The sequence below is a fragment of the Sturnus vulgaris genome, chromosome 2, assembly GCF_052056855.1.
Source record: "Sturnus vulgaris isolate bStuVul1 chromosome 2, bStuVul1.hap1, whole genome shotgun sequence".
Taxonomy (NCBI): domain Eukaryota; kingdom Metazoa; phylum Chordata; class Aves; order Passeriformes; family Sturnidae; genus Sturnus; species Sturnus vulgaris.
This window is the reverse complement of record NC_142244.1, coordinates 84,645,195-84,669,408: the sequence shown is the minus strand read 5'-3', so window position 1 is coordinate 84,669,408 and position 24,214 is coordinate 84,645,195. Positions and strand designations below refer to the sequence as shown.

General features: G+C 38.2%; 1 protein-coding gene across 2 annotated transcripts; it reads left to right on the top strand.

The window, feature by feature from the left end:
- Nucleotides 1–266: 266 nt before the first annotated feature.
- On the top strand, nucleotides 267–18,139 carry GYG2 (glycogenin 2). Of its 2 annotated transcripts, none has more exons than XM_088159903.1 (9): nucleotides 267–376; nucleotides 6,058–6,199; nucleotides 7,934–8,108; nucleotides 9,345–9,507; nucleotides 10,027–10,153; nucleotides 11,045–11,267; nucleotides 13,343–13,483; nucleotides 15,241–15,351; nucleotides 17,021–18,139. In XM_088159903.1, the coding sequence occupies exons 1-9, from the start codon at nucleotides 370–372 to the stop codon at nucleotides 17,180–17,182; spliced, it is 1,251 nt and encodes a 416-aa protein (XP_088016029.1). In that variant the 5' UTR covers nucleotides 267–369; the 3' UTR covers nucleotides 17,183–18,139. The 2 variants fall into 2 exon arrangements, with proteins under 2 accessions (XP_088016029.1, XP_088016030.1); XM_088159904.1 differs by having other exon boundaries at nucleotides 15,227–15,351; nucleotides 17,021–17,160.
- The last annotated feature ends 6,075 nt before the right edge of the window (nucleotides 18,140–24,214 follow it).

Sequence of the window (24,214 nt, the reverse complement as noted above, 5' to 3'; positions counted from 1 at the left end):
CCAAACTCTGGGCTGTGGTACCGGGCCGAGCTCCGGGCCATGCCGGTGTCGGAGTGCTGTACCGGGCCGAGCTCCGAGCCGTGCCCGCTGCAGGGCCGGGAGCAGGCGGCAGGACCGTGCCCCCCTGGCAGGAAAGCCAGCGCCCGGAGCGGGGGCGGGGTGGGTCGTGCCAACCCCCCCGCCATGGTCTCCGCCGCTAATGGCTTTTCTCTGCTGCTGCGCAGGAGTCCCTGCGAGGGTAATTCACCTGCAGCAGGAAGGAGGCTAATCCCATCGCCGGCTTAGCGGCCCCCCCGCCCGCAGGTGAGGCGGCGGGAGTGGTGGGCGCCGCGGAGCGAGCCCTGCCCGGCCGGCCCCCGCCTGCCCAGCATGTCCGGTGAGTACCTCCATGGCACAGCACCCTGCCCGGCTTGCCTTCAGCAGCCTCCCGGCCCGGCCCGGACGGGGACGATCGGCAGCGCAGCCCGGAGCCCCCCGGGGACTCTGTCCTTCTCATATCCCGGTGCGGGAGAGGGTGTCTGCTGTTTTCTTACCAGCACAGTGCTGTGCTGTAATGAGCGGCTCCAGAGGAGGATTTTAACTGTCTGGGTGATAGGGAGAAATGGGTGAACATTTATGTGTCCTGCACAGCTTGGCCTGCTTACGACTCTGCGTGCTCTCCTGGTGGATCCCCAGGGGGCTGGCTGCCTCAATCTAAGGCAGGTTCAGAGAAACCTTTCTTATGCCACTTCTTACACAGCAGTGGTATTGGTCTTAATCAGTTATCCTTAAAGCCATGAGGTATTGGTTTTAGGTTAATCACGCGGGGTAGGTGCAGGTGCTTGGTCTAGTTCTGGAACATACTCAACTTTTTTCTTTTTTTTCTCGATTTTGAGAGCAGCAGCTCCCACAAATCTTGGTTTATTGAATCATTTGAAGGGTGTCAGTCATCTGGACAGTTGGATGCCAAGTTTGAATTCACGTATGTGGCACTTCAGCACTGTGAAGACGCAGAAAGTGAATCTGCAAATGAAAGAATGAAAAGATTAGAGCATTGTGGTTTTGTTTGGTTAAGGGTTTTTTGGTTGTTTGTTTCAGATTTTTAAATTTTTTTTTTTCTCCTTTTGGTTGAAAGGAAAGTGTGGAAAGACTCGAAACATCTAACTTTATACGTACCATTAAGTCCCCTGTTTTGCCTCTGGATTGCTTAAGCACTTATTTTTAATAATTATTACCAATTATTACTAATTTTCAAACTTGTGTATTACTGTTTTGGGACTAGTTTTGGGTGTTATGCTTGTTTGCATCTTATGATATTGTTGAGTTTGAGTTTTCATGACGATTATTTACCATCTGTTGAATAACAACATTGCAGAGTGGAAGCAGAATGTAACAGTTTTCAGCTGAAAGACACATAAAAGCTACAAAGAACTGGAATCAAGTGCTCTTCCAACAGAACAGCAGTAATACTGCCTGCTAAACTGCTTTAATAAAATATAAGAGAGAATCTGGTTTTGGATGAGGCAGACCTTCATTAGACCAAGAGAAATATTGTATACCATTGAATGTCAATTCGCATTCTGTTATAAAACGGTCTGTACAAAGTGTTTGTTGTTTATCTTCATTAGCAACATCAATGTTTCTACTACTGGACCTAAGAAAGCAGGGGAATTAAAACTGCCAGCTGCCATTTGTTTATAGGGCAAGAACTGTCTCTTTGCTGGAAACTAGCATAACAGTTTTTGACAGGGATCTGACTCAGGTTATTGTCTGACACTATTGTTCATTTTATCTGCTTATAACAAAATACTTCTTGGCTGCTTATAAGCTTGTGGGTGCCAGGAGGAGCAGAGCTTTCTGTTCCAGATTCTGGTTGTGCTAGGCCAGAGAAGTGAGAAGCCTGCAGCTTGTGTTCTCTTTTTGGTAGTCTAACACGCCTTCACGGAGTGCTTCTGGGGGAAGAGCCACAGAGTCCTTCGTGTGGGAGAGGGAGTAACACACTTGTTGTCAGGAAACGTGCTGCGATTGGAGCTGTGTCCCTGTCACTCGGGATTTCAGAGAGCTGCTTTGGCTCAGTGGGTACAGGTCAAGGCTGCAGCCTGCTGGTGCTGCAGATTGTCCCTGGAGCAGGAGGGGGAGGTGACAAAAGAGCAACAGATGGTATCAGGGAGAAATTTAAGAAAGCAGTTGTACAGCGTTGGTTAGTATGAATGGCATTAGGCACTGGGGACCTAACCAGCCTGTTGGAGGCTTTTAGCTGTTAATTTATCTGTTGTTATTTTTATGCATAAGATGACTTAGAATGTTTTTACAGAAAAATCATAATATAGCAGTGTCTGGTCTCCTGTTGCCATATTGCAGCAGGTAGCCTGGCAAATTTGAATTGTTCTGTAGGACCTGCAGCTGGACTACATTTATCCTTTCTCTGTCTATCAGAAGAAATATAAAAATATGATTTAAAAGCTATGTCTAATGGATAATGGAAAAACCCTCCCTACCCTACTTAAACTTGTCCTGAAGTCAGAAGGTGCATGTGGGTCACTCAGAACTTCTTATTATCAGTCACTTCTGATTTTCAAAATGGATACCTGGTGTTTTTTAATCCTCTTTCTCTCTCTTTGAACATGAAAGTGAGCACCACCCTGTCTGTCCGCTCTGTTTGTATTCTAAATAAAGCTTTTAGGTGCTCTAGAATTAGTTTTCATGCCCGTCAAAGAATTTTGCCTCTGGCAGTGTCAGAAGTACTACTTCTATGAGTAAATAGTATAAAAAGTTTGTGATCTTGGCTAAAAAAGCTGTAACAAGTTCCACATAAGATCACCCTGACTGTAGTGATTCACATTACTTTTGCTGTCTTTTCTGTGTAGCTGCAGAGCAGGTTCTAGAATAACTCAACAAGTTAATTCCTTGAAGATCCTTGCTTTGTTCTAAGAAAATATTGTTAGGTAATAAAACTGAGGAGCCACTACTGATGATAATTATTTCTTAATTTGCATCATCATGTGCTTTGTGGTAATCCAGACTAGAGAAATGAGCAGATTTATAAATTCAAATGACAGAGTTTTAATGGGATTCCAAGTATAAACTTCTTTTTCTCATAGTTCACTGATAGCCAGTGGTATTGCATTAGCCATAAGGATCCACAACTTGAAAACAATTTGCTTGAAAATTTAATACCCTTAAGAGTAGGTGTTGTCCATAAAAAATCTTATTGTCATTCAGCACAAAGAATTAAAGTTATGCTTAATGGTCTCCTTGACACTTAAAAAAAAAGCCAAAAACCAATTGCAATGGATTTAAATATCTACACCTCTGGCTTTGAAACTTAAAGAAGATTTTTTTGCTCTTTTAAAGTCAGTGAGCGAAGCTCTGTGTACAGTAGATTTAATGTGTTGTCCTTGATTTCAGCTAAATAGAAACTTTCAGGTAAACCTTTTATTTCCAACAATATATATGAGAACCTGATCCTTATTTTCAGTTATAAAAATAAAGTGTTTACTTAGAGCTATATTCCAAAGAATTTTATAAACAAGGCAAGTCAAATAGCACTTCTTTCTTGAAAATAAGGATTAGATGAAAGACAAAGTAATGATAAAATACTTTTATTTTAAACCCCCTATGGATCCTTAATGAATTAGTCATGCCCCTGTATGATTTTAAATCACTAGGACTTGCTTCTCTCTTTGCACCAGAAATATTTTAATGTTAAATATTTTCAGTCAATAGTTTGATTATCTGTGTAATTATCTCTATGATGATTCACTGTATTAAGAAGGCCATAACATGTATCCCACACCCGATCCAATGTCAATCAGACAAATGTCAAAACAGACATTTAGTTTCTGTTCTTCGTGAGGTATCAGCAAGAGTTTCTTAGAAGCAGCAGTTGTTTGGCAGTTTGCGTCCTTGTGATTATGACCACAGGGGTACAGGGCACAAAAGCATTTGGAGGATGTGGTAATTTTTCATACCAGATTGCTGAACCATTTAATGAGTAGTTTGTGTATTTTTCTATCTATTATTTAAGTAAAGATTCAGCTTCTGTGGCCAAGAGAATTTGCAAAAGCCATGTGAAGATGGTGTTCAGTTTTGTGGTTGTTATTTAAAACAGTATTTTATATTTGGAGCTCCCACTCATTTCACAATTTGGCTTTTATATTAACCTAACTCCCACATTTATATTTGGAACGCCCACTCATTTCACAATTCGGTTTTTGTATTAACCTAACTCCCACATTCCTCTCAGTAGTTGTTTTATTACCTTCTTTGGCTGAAGATGCTTGTTGCCTAACGCAAAACTACTTTGCTTTCCTGACTTTTTGCATCTTTTCAGAGTAATTTTATTGCTGAAGTAGGTTGCAGTGGTTTTCTGATTTACATTGATTTTTAGAGATGCTTATATTTATTCCTTTAACCTTCTGGAAAACTGCAGTAGGAGAAGCTCACATCTGTCATTTTAATGCAGCTACTTATTCATTGATTTCTGGAACACTCACAACTTGCTTGAGCTGTTATTATAATGTGAGATTTGATAGTTCAATTCTTCATTTGCTTTGTTTGGAAATTGTGATTAGAAATGTTACTGGAGTTTGCTCAGCTGTGAGCTATGCAAACTATTCTAAGTTTGGATGGATGATTCGGGTTCTTTTGGCCAAGTTTGACACTTACTGGGATTCTCCTGAGGTGCAGGGATGTGTGACAATGTCAGCAAATGTAAGGTAGGTGTGCTTGAGATGAAGCTGGCTGTCTGGAGATGAGTGAAAGAGGGCAAAATGTTGGGGGGAAAGGCAGCACACCAGCAGGCCTGTGTTTTGCTCTGGATTTGGAGGATATGAAAAATAAAAATGCTTAATATCTGTTGGCTTATCATGGACACCAGCCATACTTTACTGCTTAACTTGATGACAGTTAGGGGTTAGAACTTATTAATTTTGGCAGCCTCTGGCTGAGACAGCCACGAGGTTATTTGTTGAGTTCTCTGCAACTAGTTCTGTGAGATTCTTTCCTAGTGTTTCTCACAGACCCTGGAAACTGTATGACAGGTTGTTTATGTTGCTATTGTTTGGTTGTTTTAATTATTTAATGCAATTGCCTGTCCTTTAAGATGATGGTGGTTCTAAGCAAATATTTCAACAAGTGTTTATTGAAGTTCTGTAGAGCTCAGTGGAATTCCCTTCATCCGTTTGACCTGCTCATCTTGTTCTGGTTAATTTTGCAGCCTAGAGGGTATCATCCTTCTGCTTCGAGGAGGCTGCTCACCTTGCTGAGTTAGGAGTTCTCCCCAGGAAAGCTCTGATAGTGGTAGTTCTGTCATGGGGCAGAGCTGAAGAAGCAGCCCCTTGTGATCATGCCACTGGCCTGGTGTCTCTACAAAATACATTTTCTCCTGTTTTGCAGGAGTGTAGGTTGCTTTATTTTTTATTGAAAATAGTTTTCTCATGTGTTTCCTGACAATAAGGAACTCTCCTAAATTCTATGGAGTTACTTGAGATAGGGATTCTCAGGTTCTGTGAGCTGTACTGGCCTTGGTAGGAATTTCTCTGCACCTGTTCAGCCAGCACCAGGTACCCTAGTACAAAGAGAGCAGAGCAAAAATAATGTTGGGTTGATTTAGTGGTGTTATGGAAAGAACATTTCTGGCTAATACTCAACAACCTGTTCTTTTCCTTAGCTTTCAGCACTATATAAGCAAAAACATTTTCCTTATCCATTGTATTATACTATGTTCATTAAATATAAAATCTAAATATGTACAGATCAGCTTTTTTGATTGACACTGTGTTTAGGCAATAAGACCTAGGGAATTGTCTGTTTAAGGCTGGTGCAAAAACTTTATACATGCTATTGTGTAAATCAGGCAAACAAAAATAATAAAAAATCAGAAACATACATTCTGCTCTCGCATTCACTGGATTTTTTATTCAGTTGTGACTTTTGGGGGGAGTTTGTGAGGGAAACTGCACAGGAACTGCAAGTTGTTATAAGTCACAGATTGTTGTTTTTCTGGAAGATGAGGGAGCCTGCTAAATGGGCTTACATTAAAGCTGTGAAGTGACTCTTCTGAATACTTTTTTTCAGTAACAGATCAAGCCTTTGTGACCCTTGCTACTGATGATGTGTACTGTCAAGGTGCTCTCGTTCTTGGGCAGTCATTGAGGAATCACAAAACATCCAGAAAATTGGCAGTTCTAATTACTCCAGAGGTTTCCAGTGGGATGAGGTAAGTATTAATGGGTATTTGGAGATTTAACTAGTGGAAGTATAAGCAAGAACATGAAAGATTTTAATCGGTTTCTGTGGATTTCCCAGCATTATGCCTAGAATTTCCTTCCTGGCTAGTGATTTCTAAGAGGAGTCTCAAATAGCATCCATTATAAGCTCTTAAGCCTACTAAGAATTCCCTTGCAGAAGTAGATCTTGTGGCTGGAATTTGTCTTATAATTAAGAACTTGAGCTGAAAAGTTGGAACTAAGGTTTTAGCATCACTGTTGTTTTTCTCCCAGTTTTTTTCTTTTAGAGTGAGATACATAACCACATGTGACATCAGAACTCTCCATAAACCTAAGGGCACAGTTTCACATTAACAATGTTCTTAAAATATTGATGCACAGCTATCATGATAAGAAATTAGCTTATTTTTGTTTTTTTGTATAAATCACTTTGCAATTTGTGTTGTGATTCTACAGGGACCGCAGAATAGCATTTAGAGAAATCTTATTAAGTCTGAACTCAAGCCCTGTTATTTGGAGGACTGTGACACTTTTTAAAAGGCACATGCCATGCCATAGCAACTTAAACTCTTAGTTCTGCTATGTCTTAGGAAGTGTGCAAGCTCCTGTTTTCTGTAAGCTATGTGAATGTATTTGCAATATTTATCAAGAAATATATTTTCGCATGGTTGCCAGATGACTTTGATGCACGAAAATATGTTTTTACAGACTTTTGAAGTATGAACATTGTCTGTACACCATAACCTTCCTGAGGGAATACTGTATCCGTTTGATGCATGGGTCGATACTAAGTCTAGAATTCTTTTCATGCCTATTCAGTGGGAAGAGAAGCTTTTATAATATGTATTTAAAATCAAGGATAGCATGTAAAAAAAAATAAAAGGAAGTAGATCGCTGAAATAAACTTCTAATGATCTGTACTTCACTTAGTTCTTTGCCAGTTAATTCCTGTTCCTTGAAGATCAACAGGCAAAAGCTAATGACTCTGAAATCTAGATTTCAAACAGCACAGGTCATCTTTTTCTGTGTTTGTGAGATATTGAGGACTTTGATTATGATAATGTAGTGTAAGTAAATAAGTTGTATTTTAAAGACCTTTTTCCTTGCCTCTTGAAGGAAAATTACCTACTTTGATGTTACCTATGGAGTTCCCATAAGATACATGCATAGGAAAAAAAAATATTTAGCTAAAAGTCTCATTTGAGATGCTACATAGCAGTGAGAACTATATATGGTGGAGCAAGTATATGTGCACCTTATAAAGGGTGCGGTTTTGAAGCAGTGTTTACTTGGGCACAACAGGTACAAATGAGTGTGCTGGCAATGCATGTCTCATCCTGTAAAATGCAGAGGGAACACAGTATGGTGCTGTGCTTTGGAATCAATTGTGCAGGATGAAAGCTGCCTTAATTTCTGTTGGTGTTTCTATAGGAGAGAAGTGACTAAAATAAGGATTGCTTTTGTCTTCAAACAGCAGCTCCCAGTTTTGAGATGTGCTGGCCCCACAGTGGAAGGGACAATGTTTTATGGCCTGAGAGCTGCCCCTTCAGTAGGCTGTTTGCAGAGACTTTTCGCTTCTGACACCTTACTCTGACCAATCAGTCTAGCTTTGGTTATTGTCATAATTAATGTCATGCTGTGTGTGTCACTGTTTTCACGCCTGAAGTGAACTCTGATGAACTTGTCTAAATTGCCTTCTTTCTCTCCACTGCTCGCTCTGGTAGGTCAGTCCTCAGCAGTGTATTTGATGAAGTGATCGAGGTGGATGTGCTGGACAGTGCTGACTCAGTCCATTTGGCTCTGATGCAGAGGCCAGAACTGGGTGTAACCTTCACTAAGCTTCATTGTTGGACTCTTACTCATTACAGCAAATGTGTCTTCATGGATGCAGACACTTTGGTGAGCGGAGTGGGAGCCATGGAAACATTTGTGTCCGTCTCTGACTGTGGGATGCCTCCTTGTCAGGCAGCCCACTGGTCTGTGAAGTGACCAGATTTGCTGGCAGCCACAAGGTCACAGGACCTCCATCCTGGCACGTTTTAGCAATTCTCACAGTTGTGCTGGCTGCATAAAAATAAATTTAGTTTGGAAAGTAGCCTCAGGACTGTCCCCAAAAGAGATCACAGACTCACTCTGCATTGGGTCTTCTGACGGAAGTTTAAAATAGATCTCTCTCCCATACTTTTTTTTGGAATTATTCTGGTCAGGAAGGCAGGATGGTTTTAGAATAGAAAAAAAAAAGAAAAATCCCGGACATTTATTTATTTTTTTTAAGTTTTTAGATATAGAGATAAAAATGACCAGAATTTTGGCAAGGAAAATCATGTCAGCCTTCCCTTGTGCTTTCATAGCACACTCTGAAAGACTGGGATGCATTTTAATTTAATAGGATTGTATTTGAATTAGAAATCAAATTAAGTTATTCTTCTTGAGGAGGAAGGCTTATGATCTCTTGCTTTACATTAATGTTAAAGCAGGAAGGCAAATTTTTGTCTTTTTAAAAAATTCAATTAAGAAATTTTACTTATAAAAATTTTTTCTTCTGGTTTTCACAGTGGCTTGGTTGTGGGTGGTGTCCTGATTTTCAGTGACTGAACAAACTTTATCTGTGCCTTAACCTGATTGATTTTCCCACTTCCTTGTGAAGCTTAGATGAAAACAGAAATGTAAATCTCTGAACTTAAATTGCATTAGAAAACTGTCAGCAAGAGAATTTTTCTTTAGCCAGTCTGTTGCTTACTACAATGATTTAGAGTCCCAGTTTTCATTCAGTTCTGTTGTAGTTATCAAATATAATGGACTATGGAAGGGAGAGTTGAGAAAGAAGGAAATTCTGTGTATATTTTCATGGTGCAATATTTAAAGGGACCTTGGATGGTCTCCAAGGTTCATGAAATAATTTCACAGGCTTTGCATTTTATCAGAGAAATCATGGAGAATCACAATTAATATTGCCTTATTATATTAAAAATAGAGGTTCTGACCCCTAGCATATTTTGCAATGGCAGTGCTTTCATCCTCTGCAAGCCATATACTAAAGCCAAACTATCAATTTACTACATTGGTACTAATTTGACAATGCTCACTCTAGACAAACACTCTAACTTTTTTTACTCTTTTCCTGCTCTCCCTAAGGTACTTTGCAATGTTGATGAGTTGTTTGATCGAGAGGAGTTTTCTGCAGCTCCTGATTCTGGCTGGCCTGACTGCTTCAATAGCGGTGTCTTTGTGTTCCGGCCCTCCTTGAGGACTCACAGCCGGCTGCTCCAGTTTGCTGCTGAGCACGGCAGCTTTGATGGTAAGGGGCAAGGCACAGGGGATGAAGTGCAAGACAGTTTCCATGCTATCAGGCAGAACAGAGGAAGGCAGGTGTTCTCTGGGCTTTATGTAAGAATCCAAGGTGCAGAATTTTGCCTCTTAGACTGTATTTGAGACCTGCCAACTTACTCTGGACTGTGCTTCCCAGAGAAGGGCAGTGAAGGGACATTGTGTCTGAGTCTTGCTTGGCTACCTGGCTTAGGAGAAAGAAATACAGCTGATCTTCAGTCTTCTGCTCTGAGGGAGATCAAACACTCCTCCTTTCTTCTTATATTGCAATAGGACTTCATTTACACTGAACTTGCATCGGAGTGAATCAGGTATTATTCACTTACACATGCTTGTATGGCCATATTTTCAAGTCCAAGTTAGAGTCCCATGAACACACCAATCTCAGTCCCCAGTCTCACTCCCATCCTTTGAGTGAAAATAGAGTGAAATTTTGATACAAATTTGAGTGCACACATGTTATGGTAATGCTGTTTTGTGTATTGTTTAGGAGGTGATCAAGGCTTGTTGAACAGCTTCTTCAGCAGCTGGGCAACAGCAGATATTGGCAAACACTTGCCTTTCCTCTATAACTTAAGCAGCAGCTCTGTATACACCTATATTCCTGCTTTCAATCAGTAAGTAATACACTTGTGTAGATCTCTGTAGTTTGTTAACCAACATCCTTTTGTAAGAGAGTAATAATGGCATACTCTGTTGATTATAATTTACTGTATCACAAATGATCTTATGTAGAAACCATGCAATAGAAGCTTGAACTTAATGTGAATGTCTGGACACAGGGAGAGTCCCAGAGTTGGCTACACTGTCTTTTGTGTTCTTTCAAAGAAGCTACTTTCATTTTTGACAAGATGTGATTACTTTGGCATTAGGTACTGACAGGTTTACTTTTAAACTTGTTCCTTTGTTCTCAAGAAATTTCTTGGAGAAACAGTTGGCATTGCTTAATTTTTTTGAGCCATTCCTTAGGTTCTTCTATGAAATGAAATTTGTGCTACTAATTATATGATTCTAGACAATGCAGTTGAGAAACTTCTCTGGTAAAAAGCAAGTTGGATTTAGAGTGTCATGAATTTCTGTTCCAGTTGCACAATACTCTCTTATTGGAAGATGAACTTAGACCAGTGTACTTATTAGTAGTTTTTAATATGGGATCAGTAATACCCAATTTTGGTGATTAAATATTTAAGTGATATGTATTTGTTTGTGAATAGAGCATGAAAGAAGACTGGAAATAGTACTACATGAGCCTGTCAGTTTTCTTCATGAACTTTTCTATTAGAATCAGCAGCTGGAAGCAAATGGCAATGCAACTTTTTGTTTTCTGTATGTTAAATAAGGTGAACTAAACCAAGAAGATAGAAACAAAATATTAATGTATATCATCTCAAATGTGCTTCTGTTGCAAAATTTTACATTACCTCATGCAAGTAAGCATGTTCCTTCTAGGAATTTATAAAAGCTAAAAAAGTATTTTGTGTATAGACCTGTATGTTTGATCTCTACAGTTTTGGTAGAGATGCCAAAGTTGTTCACTTCTTGGGAGCAACAAAGCCCTGGAACTACAAATACAACCTTCAAACAAAGAGAGTTATGCAGGATGGCACCACCTCTGGATCTTTTCATCAACTGTCATTTCTTGCCCTCTGGTGGAATATATACAGTGCCAGTATATTGCCTTTGTTGGAAAAACTTCAAAAGATGGAAGAATCAGAATCAGAGGAATGCAAGGTAACTGATAAGGAATCAGTGGGAATATACTGGAATCAAAATCAAAAATTCTGAAAATTGCTAGAGGAAAAAATTATATGATGTGGTGGGCTGACTCTGGCTGGATTCCAAGTGCCCACCAAAGTCACTCTGTCGCTCTCCTCCTAAGCTGGACAGGGGACAGAAAACGTAAGGGAAGGCTCATGGGTCTGGATAAGGACAGGGAGAGATCTCTCACCAGGTACCATCAGAGGCAAAGCAGGCTGAACTTGAGGAAATTAATCAAATTTATTACCAATCAAATCAGAGTAGAGTAACGAGAAATAAACCCAAATTTGGAACACCTACCCCCATCCCTCACTTCTTCTTGGGTTCAACTTTATTCCCCATTTCCTCTGAGTCCTCCCCCCAATTGCTCATGGGGAATGAGGACTGTGGTCAGTTCATCACATGTTATGTCTGCTGCTCTTTCCTCCTCAGGGGTTGGATTCCTCACACTCCTTCCCTGCTCCAGAACAGAGTCTCTCCCATGGGAGACAGTCCTCCATGGACTTTTCCAATATAAGTCTTTCCCATGAGCTGCAGTTCTTCATGAGCTGCTCCAGTGCAGACTTCCCTTCTGTGGGATGCAGTCCCTCAGGAACAGCCACACTGTCCCAGTGTGTGTCACCCATGGGGTCACAACTCCTGCCAGCAAACCTGCTCCACTGCAGGCTCCTCTCTTCATGGGTCCAGTGGTCCTGCCAGGACCCTGCTCCATCACGGGCTTCTCATGGGGTCACAGCCACTTTCACACATCCACCTGCTGTGGTGTGGGGTCCAGCAGAGGATGCAGGTGGATCTATGCTGCACCATGGACCTCCATGGCTACAACATCCTGATGCATCTTGGGCTGCAGGGGTATCTCTGCTCTGGCAGCTGGAGCACCTCCTCCTTCTCAAGTCTCTTATCCCAAAGGCACTACCACCATCACTGATGGGCTTGGCCTTGGCCAGTGACAAGTCCATTTTGCCATGCAATCCCAACATGTGTGGGAAAACTCAGTATTTCTTGGTTGGTAGTAGCACTGATTGCTTATAAAAGTGTCCAAAGTAGCCATTTAGGAAGGATTTCTAGTACTGTTTGCTGTCCAAAGATATCTTGCAGCTCTCTTCTTAATTGATAAAGTTTTATGGTAATGTATGTGCATACAAAAGTATGCTACAAATTAGCCAGAGAAGGGATAATCTGACCCACGAAACAAACAGACTTACGTTTTTCTTGACACTAAATTCATAAAGATCATCAAACTAGCTCTTGAACTGTAATAAAATTTACCTTTTCAGAACTACATTATAACTTGTTTTATGAGGTCATAACAAATAAATCAGGTCTGCAAAAGCAGTGTTAATTGCATTTAAGATTTTAAGTGCGGTACTCCTATATCATCAAATATTTACTGATCTCTTTATACTTTTTTTTTCTTCAGAGGAAATGCAACAATGTGTACTTTTCATGAATAGAATAAAAAAAAATCTGTTTATAGATAGATGATTTCTTAGAGACCAGTAGCATAAAGAAATGTGTAGAAATACAATTTTTAATTTTGTATCCAGACATAACAAATGAGATCCCATTTATGAGTAAGTAAATATTTTCTTAATGTTTTGTAATATTAAATTATTAACATAATTGAACTAATTGCATAGTCCCATAATATCAGTTGAATATTTACCATCAAAGCCTCAGAGAATAATTTAGCTTGCTAACCTCATGACAAATTGGAAAGCAGAGGAAGGAATGGGTAGTTTTTGATCTTATACTTTACATACTTTAATTTTTAAGTCATTGCATATTAATAAAACATTTCAACCATGGTAAATGATGGTGGAAATACCTGTTAGATTTACCTCATGATGCTGGTGTACTCATGAGTGCAAAAAAGCAAAAACCTAATCTGCAGCATGCTCTGAATCTGAGACCATATACTTATTTTGCATTTATTAAGTTATTCCTTTAATTATTAAAACCCTCTAAGGAGTTGCAACTGTTGTAAATAAGTTATTACTGTCCTGAAGAATGGTATTTCTGTGGTGAGATGTTCTTTCTTTCATTAGCATGCTTTCAATGGAGTTGAAGTTACCCTGAAGAAGGTCAGCCCTTATGTGGCCAGTTCACTACAGAAGCCTGAGCTCCTGGAGCAGACAAAGGAAGTGAATCCCGCAGCATGCTCACCCGAGGAACACACTTCCAAAGCTGTGAGTGTGTTGTATATTATTATGTGCAGTAACAGAGCCAAAGTATATACTAAAAGGAGATTCTTTCATTATGTTTTTGATCTGGAAGATCGTAATTTCCATTCAATTAAGCTGTAGCTATTGAATTTTCTCACTAGCATTAAAAATAATTTACAGCCTATTCATTTTTTTTAATCTTTAGTAATCCATGCATGATGTGTCTGGAAGTTGAAAGGGTTTGTTTTGCATTTTAGGAAGAGGTTATTTATTCAAAGTTGTTAAGTACTTAGTCAAATGTAATACAAAAAACCTGCTACCAAAGTAATATTTTGAGTATTAATGCTTTTGTGAATTAATATATTTAAAACTAGAATCCTTTCTAGCATTCCCCTGTAGAAAGTTTTTTTCCTGCAAGTTGACCTAGGAAATTGTTCCTCAAATTTCTGTCACTTGAGCAACAATGAGAGTCTTGAAAAAATCCACTAAAGAATATTGTATTATTTCTGCTTCTTTTGCCACTTTTCTTGTATTTGTGTCTTTCTGTTGCACTGAATATCCTTATTTTATGCAGGAATTAAGTTAGACATAATAGTACCATGTCTCTGCAGGTATAAGTCATTGCATATTGCATGATAAACCATATCACCCCATGGTGTGATACAACTGGGAGAAAATAAAATTAGTGTTCTAATGTCATCTGCATTGTAATTTGTGAGCTACACTCTAGAACAATGAAGACAACTTTTAGGATGTTCTTTCCTTTGTTTCTTCAGACTATAGTTACTCTATAAAATAAAATTATAATTTTACTTTCCCTTTCCCCCTCCCCTTCCTCCCTCTTCTTCCCTTTCCACTCTGAGTGTGAAGGGGCTGAAGGAAAATGGCAAACCTTCCAGTTCCATAACTTAAGAATAATTTATTTGCAAAGCATGTATTTTCTTGTGTGCCTTATGCATCTGACTTCACTGGAAAAGCTCAAACTAAATAGGGACACATTATCAAGATTTTTGTTTGGGCTGAAATCATAATGTTAGGTGAAAATCGTAATGTTCACCTAAAGTAGTTTCATTAAAATTTTAATTTCTATTAGTATTTTGATTACTAGGATTGGCTTATCAGAAGACCATATTATTTGGGAAGTAATAACCTGGTTGCCTTCTTACTTAAGAATATTACCATTCCACTATTTGTTGCTCAGCTTCAATAGTCTTGTGGGATTGTTTTGGGGGGAAAATACTTTAGAATGGGGTCTGTCTACTCATTTATGTTTTGCCATCTGTCTAAAGCAAATATTTGGGACAATATTTTTTGGGCAATCTATTTTACCCCTGTTTTGGAATACTTTGTTCTGTTTTTATTTCATGCATATAAAAAGCTTATGTGAGAGCAAGCTATTATCCTGAAATGAGACTTTTCTTGTTGATGTTTGGCCTCACGAAGGACAGGAATCTACTGTAAGCTTGCTTCTCAAGCTTATGTGTAGTCACTGAAAAATGACAGCCACTTTGAATGTATTTTAGGATAAGAAGAGCTGCCCTCTGGAGGTACTTATCCTAGATTGATTATAGTAGGATCCTTGATTTAATGCCATTTTTGATAGCTAAAGCTGGGTGACATAAATTTTTCCTTGGTGATAATGTGCTGCCTTGCTCTCCTCCCATCCATTGCTTTATCCTACCCCAAGACTGAAAGTGATTGCATTGTATTGTGTGAATTCTCATGAAAAGGAAATTATGAGAAAATATTCTCCTAATAAAACCTCAGTGGCTCTATTTTAGCAACCTGTATGTGAAGTCGAACCAAGAGATTCTAAAGTCCGTCCCTCTGAGCCTGACAGACCTTCAGAGCAGCCTGCATTTCAACCTGCATCTCAGGAAACCCCAGAAATGGTACATGTAGCTTTGTGCATTGAACCTCTACTGATAGCTGCATGTGCATCTTTCCTGCCAACATAATTTGGGGAAAGTTCAACTAATTATAATGCAATGTGCAAATAAATTCCTTAATATTTTAGCCATATAATTACTTAACTGTTTCAAATACTATGTTGTGATCCCTTTCTAGTTTTCTTTTAAAAACTTTGAGTTCTTAAATGTGTATTTTCCTGTGCTAACCCCCTAGTAACCAATTCACAGTGTTAATTTTTGTTCTCCAATACTAACACAAGCAAAGCTGTTTGGGTATTTTGTGTTTGCTAGTTCTGTTATGTTTTGTTTTGTTGTGGGTTTTTTGACCTGCTGAAGTGATGTTTCCAAGCAAGTGAAAAGGGAATGTGCAGGAGCCTGAGTGACTGGGCTTTCCCTTGTGATCTTGCACTACATTTATGGGCACTTGCACACGTGGGCAGCGTGACGACAGGGGCAGACTTGGTGCTGATGGGGTTGACAGAGCTAACCTAATCAGGGCTTTTATATGATTATGAGGCACTGTGGTGAAATACTTTAGGACTGAGAAACAAAACCTGTAGTTCCTGTGCAGACAGGGGTGTCTGGGCCCAAGCTAAAATTCTTAATTTCTAAAAGCATGATGATTATGGTCATCTTGTTAATGGCTTCCAAAGCTGTTGATTAAAATTGCCAATACCTTACTGCATGTTGGCTGTTTGAAATACCTTACCTTGTCTTGCACAAGTCCTATGCCTTATCTGCCCCAAACTGGCAGATGTAATGGATATTTCAGGGCATTTAGGCAGTTTAAGACATTGATTCCATTAAGTTCTATTCTGAAACATTTTTACGTTGAATTTGTGAGGACTTCATTAAAAAGTCGTTCTAGTTGATTTCAGTTTTATTTACAACATGAGATGAGTTGTTTTCCTAGGAGTGCTTTAAGTAGTACTGAATGCAGGTTTTCAGTGGCTGCCTTGCTAAGTCCTTGTTATATTTCATCTTTATTACAGGTTATAATTGTTGGGATATTCCTTTTTTTGCTGGCATTGGTCGATTGTGGACGCAGGTTTTTGGTTTTTTTATGTGGCAGAAATTGTCACTAATAATGTGTTTTGAATTGTGCACCTATGATGACTTGACTTTGAACCAGCATTTACAATTTTGGAGTGTCATTCAAAATGAACTAGCTGTTGGTATAATGAGTAGCGTCCATCTTTTGAATTAATTTATTAAACAATGTGTCTCACATTTGCTAAATAATACTGATCTCACTGGAGTTAAAATAACTTACCAAAAATTCTAGAAATGTATGTTCACATGAAAGCCTTGAAGTCACAAGATTTTAACAGATAAATAATAAATTCTTCATTGTAGCAGAAGTCTGTACTCTGACCAGGCAGTATTTGTAATATTTTCATTGTGTTGTTACTGAGTATGCCAAGATCTGAGTTAAGATCAGTAAAATAAATGTTATGGAAAGATGCTATGGAAAGCATGGGAAAGCATGGGAAAATGAGGTCACATTATAAGTACAGGATTGAATGTTTGAATTTTATTTTATTGTTTTAACTGGGAGTGTACAGTGCAGAAGTTTGTCATTTAAGGTTTAATTTCACAATATTGAAATAAGAACAACCAAATGACTGTTTTCCCACTCTTCTTCCCACAGAAGGAGGTTGCACATTCTGTTTCAGAGCTGTCTATTCACTCCATACCAGCAAAACCAACTCCAGAAGATGAAAGGAGAAAATGGGAGGAAGGGCGCATGGACTATATGGGGAAAGATGCTTTTGAACATATCAAAAAGAAATTGGATGCATTTTTACACTAAGGGTGTATTGTTATGCCCATCATGATAAATTTCTTTATAAATGCAATTCTTGTATATTTGGCTGTTTTAACCAGTTTAGCTGACACCAGTTAGAGGTTATTATGGATCCTCATACATTCTTAGGGGGCCTTAACAGATACAGCATCTTGGTTTTTAACTGATAAATGTGCCTCAACTTCTTACATGTGTCTCATCTTCATTATTCTCACATAGTGCCTTCTAAAGTATAATGAATGGTACCTTTCTGAGTATGAACTCCCATGTATTTATCACTCTTCTCTGGTGCACCCCATCTACATTCTGCAGAAACAGTTGTTTAGAAAAGATGTTGGAAGTTGAGATAGTTTGGGAAAAGTTCAACTTCCAAAACAGATTATTCCCAAAGTATTTTCAGAAGTTTCTATAAAGTATTTAATTAAAAAGAACTTATTGTTGAAACCAAATTAACACCTTCAAGGGTGACCATGATATGGACTTCAATATGAGAAAGAAATGATGAAATCCTGACCTCATAGGAGTCTGCAACAAAACTTTAAATTTAAACACATTTAGGATTAGAGGAACTTCAGACTTCATCTGAGATCATTAGTGGATGCTCTACCTACTTATAGGAAGCTGTTCAGCTCCATAACAATTGTGAGGAAGCGTGGTTTAAAGCTCTTTAAGACAGAGTGATAATGTATTTTAACCTTTTATGTTGTTGCCATAGGATACTGATGCTTTTTAAAATATTGTATAGTGTTAGTTGCATATTCTGAGTTGTGTGGTCAGAAGAAGAAACACTGACAGCATGGTGTAAACCTTCTGGTGCTTTATATCAATTTGTTTACAGTACTTCAAGCAGCAGCTGATAAAGGCCTCCTTTGGCTTGGCATTGTTGCCCCATACTGCAGGCAATTTGAGTGCAACTGAAAAGAAAATTGGCACTTGTTTTAGTAAACAAGCCGTTTGAAGACTTTTTAAACAATAGCTGTGTGTGGGAACCAATAAATCTCTGAGGATAATTCCAGAAAAAAAAATCAACTGATGAGACTGCATTATATTAAGGACAATTCTAGGGGAATGTTTTGTGTATTTGGCTCATTTTGTATTTGACTCATCTCAGTGAGTTTATTTTAACAAACAAGTAAAACGCCTTCTTTCAAAGCAAAAAACTTTTAAAGAGTCATGAGAGTTATGCTAATATAATAATAAATTTGACAGTTATTTGTAGCCTCTCTCAATATTGGAATAAGAATTCTGCAGTGATGTTGCAGGACTTGAAACATTTTGGTCTAAATACATCACAAATTTTGCAGAGAGAAAGCTAATGAAATGTCTTTGAAATTCTGTCTAAAAACAATGATGTACCATTATGCATAGACACTAGCAGGAAAAAAGGATAGCAGTACAGGAGGCAAGAAGAAAATTTTATTTCTTTTTCCTCTCATCAAAAAGGATTAGAGGGTAGGGCAGGGAATAAGTGCACAAATCAGGAAAGGAATGAAAGAGTCGAAGGTCCCTTAAAAGATGAAAAAAAAAAATCTTTGAATATGTTAGAATTACTTCCTAATATTCCCATTAGTGGATTTGCTTTCATTTTTGTAGGATATTTCTGATTTTACCTAGTTCTCATTTATCCTTAAACTCTTAAATGGGGAATCTCATTGGTCTGTCTGTTGAATACAAGCATCTAGGTCGAGTTAGGTGTTTAGGGGCAGCAGAGAAATTGGGAACAGTTCTCTCTCTGACTAACCTTGTCACCCTGGATAGCCTGTGTTCCTGGGTAGGTGACCTTCACATACTGACACAGGTAGATGTGCTCTACCTCTTGGTGCTGTGGCCCAGTGCAGCAGTGTGGAGATGACAGCAGCTGCAGTGGGCCCTTACTCATGTGGCATTTGATCTTCTGATTATCCCTATTTCTTAGTGATCCTTATTCACTGCAGAGAGTGTCCTCTGTTTTATAAAAATTGTTGCTAATATAGTCCTAACAGCTTTTGAAAACTATATAAAGCTGTAGCCAGCAATGTGAACTTATGCTTATGTACATTTTACATTAACTGCTAGATCTTATTTGCTACATTGATTAGATTATGGAAAAAAAAATTACTGATGTGAAATCAGTAATTGAAAGGTTTTTAAAATAGGCATATGAATGTAGTCAAATGTGTCATTGAGTACATTTCAAACTGTTAATATGTACAATGGTACTCCGTGTGACTTATACAATGTTTTGCCTAGAATTGTAGCACAATAATGTAATGGAAATAAAAGAAATGGAAAAGACATACGAAGTCATGTGCTTATGAGATGATAAAGAGTCATAGGTTGTTTACATTGTGCCAGGGAATATTACTTGTGAATAACTAGTTATTTTAATTTATTTTTTAATTTTATTTAATTGCTTTTGAGACATTAGCATTAACTGCTGAGCAGAATTAAAAGTTTAGAGTAATAATTTTTCTCCAGACATACATAATTATAATGTTTAGGATCTCTTGAATTAGCAAACAGTACTTAGTTTATTGTATTTCATGGAAAAGTATAGCTGTTAAAAGCCTTGCCCTAATTTTTGTGTCCTGTCTTCACACACAAAAAATTGAACTAGTTACTGGGAATGCAGTGTTGTAGTGGCTTCTAGCACACAACTGTTGCCACCAGGGTGTGAAAAGGGGGAATTTTGTATGGGAATCCAGTGTTGTGCTCCAGGCAGCATTCTGGTGTTTTATGACCATCAGTTCTGAAATCCTGGGTCACAGACAGGTCTGAGGCTTGTTACAGGCTGCATGTGGCCATGAACCACAGTGCTGAGGTTTGCTAAGTCAAAATGTGTCTTGGGGAAAAAACTTTACCAAGATTCACCTAGAATTTTTTTCCCACGTTAAACTGTGGTATAGCCTCAAGTTTTTAAGATAAAGAAAGTTAAGAAATAGAAGCTTTTTGGTGCCACTATTCATCTTTAAACAAGGCCAGACTATAACTTACTGTTGTGTGGTAGACTTTGTATTTAGAGAGGACAACTTGTGCTTAAAATAAAACATGCTGATTCTTCTGTCATGTGCTTCGAGTTATTCATGGCTTGTATTTGCCATACAAGAATTTTATTGGGTGCTCTTTATGTATAAGAAGGAGATAGTGTGGGTGTGCCACAAGAAAAATTCTTGAAAATTTTGGACATGTGGGTTCATGCACTTTCCAAACCTACAGGAAAAGGAGAATGGTGTTCTTGAAATATCACTTTGCTTACTGCCCAGTGCTTTGTGAGGACGTTTCCATCTGGGTTGTTCTTGGGAAATAAGTTTTCTTTGTCTCTCTATATCAGTCAGCCCACAACAATGATTTTTCCAAATGAAAAAATGCTTTTTTTTTTTTTTTTGTTTTCTTCACCTTGATTTTTCTATCCATGAATGAGAGGCTGGGTTAGTAGCTGGTGCTTGATACTTTTGTGTGTTCCTACTAAGAGCTTCTTGTTCACCAGTAAGTCTGCAGTATGCCTATTTATTCTTTAATGGATCTGATTCTGTTGCTTTCCTAATCTAAACTGGTTTGATTCCTATGACTTTGAAAATAACATTAAATGGACCTGTTTTCTTAATTCATGTCTCATTAATTAAAATCTTACATTCAGTTTCCCCCAGTTTTATTTTCATTATTTGGGGATTTTATTTCTGTGGTTTGAATTTTTGTTGGTTTGAGATTTTTGGTTGTTTGGTTGGTTTTTATCCACCCAGTATATGAGGTTAAATGCATGGTAGTAAATTCTTAAATAGCCTTCAAAAATAGGTGTCAGTTAAGACTGCTCATTGAAGTTGTCTGCATTGTCAGTATATTGGTTGCAAAATGTTTCACTAAAATTCTGTTCATCTTAAGTTGGGTGGCTCATAAATAGTTTCTTTTGTGCTAAAAATTAAAAGCTGTGACACTCAAGTGATATTTTGCATCCTGGTATAAACTTTTCGTTTGTAGTAAAATCATACTATAACTATAGCAAAGATAGCTAAAAAAATACAGTAATATATAATTGACACAAACTTATAAATAATAATTGCTAGAAAACTGAGAGTTATATTAATAAAGGGAAAAAAATACAGTTGTAAGAACTTTTTTCTTTTTCAGAATTTTACTTTGACTGTTGTCAGAACCCTTTCAACTTCAACAAACTGCAGGGATAAAAACCCTAAAATTCCAAAACAACCAAGTCTCTGAGTTGTGATTATTTTAATATTTTCCAGGATGGCATAACATTAACTGCATTGGAGAAGTGTTTGTTCAATTTCATAGCACTGTCCATCATTCTGAACAACTATAAATACGTGAAACAGATAATTTGTTTATTTTAGAGCAATAGTATTTCCAGAGCCTTCTCATAGGATTAAGTACTTGGAACAGAACTAATAGCATGTCACGGATGGACACCTGTTTTATGTTTTGTTTAGTGGTTTTTCTTTCTTTTCAAACCTCCATAAATTCTTTCTGTTACCAAACCTTTTAATTAGAGCTTTTAGATAAATGGCAGAGCAGAAGCTAGGGTTGTTTGGATCCTCTAGTAACCCCATTTATCTCAGGATGGGGAGTTGAAATTTATTTTGTAAGTTTTCTTTTCTGACATTCAAAAAATCCTAGTAATGCAGTAGTATGGCGATTCAATAAGAAATGAGGTTTTGAATAAATTTGAGTTTTTTTAATGGAGTTGATTAGATGTAACATTACCATCAAAACATCCTACAAAAACCTTCTAGTGTCATATTGAGTTCAACACTATATATATGTCTGAGTGTGTATATATTAACCTAAAACCTGTCATGAGCAAAATATTTTTTGTTACTCCTTGGTCGTTCATCTCTCACATATACCCAGAGTTCTTGGGAATTTCAAGCTGGATAAATTTTGAGCGCAAATTACTTTTTTCAGTTTATTTGTTACACAACTATTTTTCATCATTAGAAGATGAGATCTTGTGATGTGTGTGCTGGCACTCCCTTGAATCCCAGCAGGGAGCAAAGCAACTGTCTAATATTTAAACATGGTGAAGGGAGGCTTCTTAGAAGCTTATTGTCTCACTCCTGTGAGACTTGACAATTACTCTGTTGAGTCAGCCTAATGCAACAATTCCAAATGTCATTTAATAATGATCAAACGAGCTAAGTGGAAGTCAGCTTCATACAACGTGAATGTCAAACATTTACACAGTACAACCACAGCTCTTTCAGTAAAACAAACTTCATTTGTTACAGAGTAATATTTCCCTCTCTATGGTGTCTATATTAAACCATGTGTAGGCACATTCTTGTATGACTAACAATGGCTTGGAGATTGGGAAGTTTTCTCAGGTTTTCCCAACTGTCAATTTTATGTAGTCCTTGTGCCTTTCTGCAAAGGGAGAAACAATGAGAAAACAAGGGAGAAAGCATACAATTTAGGTTTTATTCTTATATTAATATATTTTGAAAAATATCGGTATAGATGATTTTTCAAGGAAACTTATGGAACTGAATTAAGAGTTTCTTCCTTCCAGTTATTCAAGAAGGTCTTGTGACCTTTTTTTTTTTTTTTGCCTATTAATGCATTTTATGTGAGAGTTCATGAGGACAACTTGAGTGTGATGCTGGGTTCGTCTGCTCCAAGGGCAGAAGATCAGAAGAGCAGCTTCTGCAGAGATTACATGTTCTTGTTCAAATGTATAAAGTTAAAGAGATTTGCAACCTATCCATGGCTAGGATCTGCATGAAACAGGTAAAACAAGCCTCCTTTTCCTGCTTACCACTGTCTCCTCCAAATTTGTACATTCTAAGATATATTAAGCTTTAGACAGTGAAAGGAACTTAGGAGTGAAAATAATTTTCTCTCCTGTCCCACTTGTTTTCTGAAGTGATGTGTATCCTATTCAGCAATTTCCCATTACTTTACTCTCCTCCTTGCCTGCAGATCCTCTGTGTGCAGTGTCTGCACTCTCCCTCTCTGTGAGGGAAGAGCACATTTCCCTGTGCCTGGCTGAGGTCTATTATCAGTTAACAAAAGCTGGTTCTCTATGCTGCCAGCCCTAATTTTTCCTCCTCCCTGAAAGCACCTCTGGTTTTCCACAGATGCCAGCCAAGATAAAATTATCTGTTTAAATGTCAGAAAGGCACCGTGGATATCTACATGACTCCTTAGCATCTGACTCTATACAGCAGTTCAGCAAATTTAATTTTCAGAGCAAAGAGATGTTAGACAAATGTTTAATGTTTACATTTATACTGTGTTTAGAGTTGGAGTCCTGGGTCTTGCTGATGAACTGGATTTCCTAGTCTGGCTTCCTAAAGTTTGGATCTATGCTTGCATGCTGAGTGAGTGCTGAACACCATCCCATCCTCTGGCAAATGCTCTCATCATGGCTTAGTGTTGGACGAAGCATGTTCCTGTGTGTAAATCACAGAGCATGCTAAGTTAGAATGGACCCTGCAGGATCACTGATTCCACCTCCTGGCCCTGCGCAAGACATCCCAAGAGTGACACCATGTGGCTGAGAGCATTGTCCCAATGCTTTTTGAACTCAGACAGGCTTTGGGCTCTGACCACTTCCATGGGGAGCCTGTTCCAGTGCTCAACCACCTTCTGTGTGAAAAACCTTTTCCTGATATCTAACCTAATGATTGGAGTGGGTGAGTGGTGAAGCCAGTGAAGTGAACCGAGAAAAAAATTATCCTTGTACTTAATTGATTATGTAGATGCTACTGAACTGACTGGCATGACAGCTTTTGGCTTTGTTCCCCACTGAGCTGTAGGATTTGTCCTGTATCTCTGAATCAGCCATACTGGCATAAAAATGTGTGGTCTTTTGTGCTCTTTTCTTCCTGCATGCATCCAGTGAAATGCAGCTGCTCTGATTTCAGTCCCTGTCAGCCACAGAAAAGTGACAAATCTGATGAGTTTGCAGCAATGTTAGTGCAGATTTAAACACTATCAAGAAGTGAAAACAAACATATTTTTAGATACTTCTGTCAAGTGTGACATCGAGGCATCCTATCAGTTCATTGCCATGTGTGTCCTTTGATTTATATAGAATGTTTT

Bases quoted from the DNA above. Each gene is read 5' to 3' on its own strand.
- GYG2 (XM_088159903.1), top strand. The intron at 8,109-9,344 runs GTGAGCGGAGTG...GCTCTCCCTAAG, and splicing joins TCATGGATGCAGACACTTTG to GTACTTTGCAATGTTGATGA. The intron at 9,508-10,026 runs GTAAGGGGCAAG...TGTATTGTTTAG, and splicing joins TGAGCACGGCAGCTTTGATG to GAGGTGATCAAGGCTTGTTG.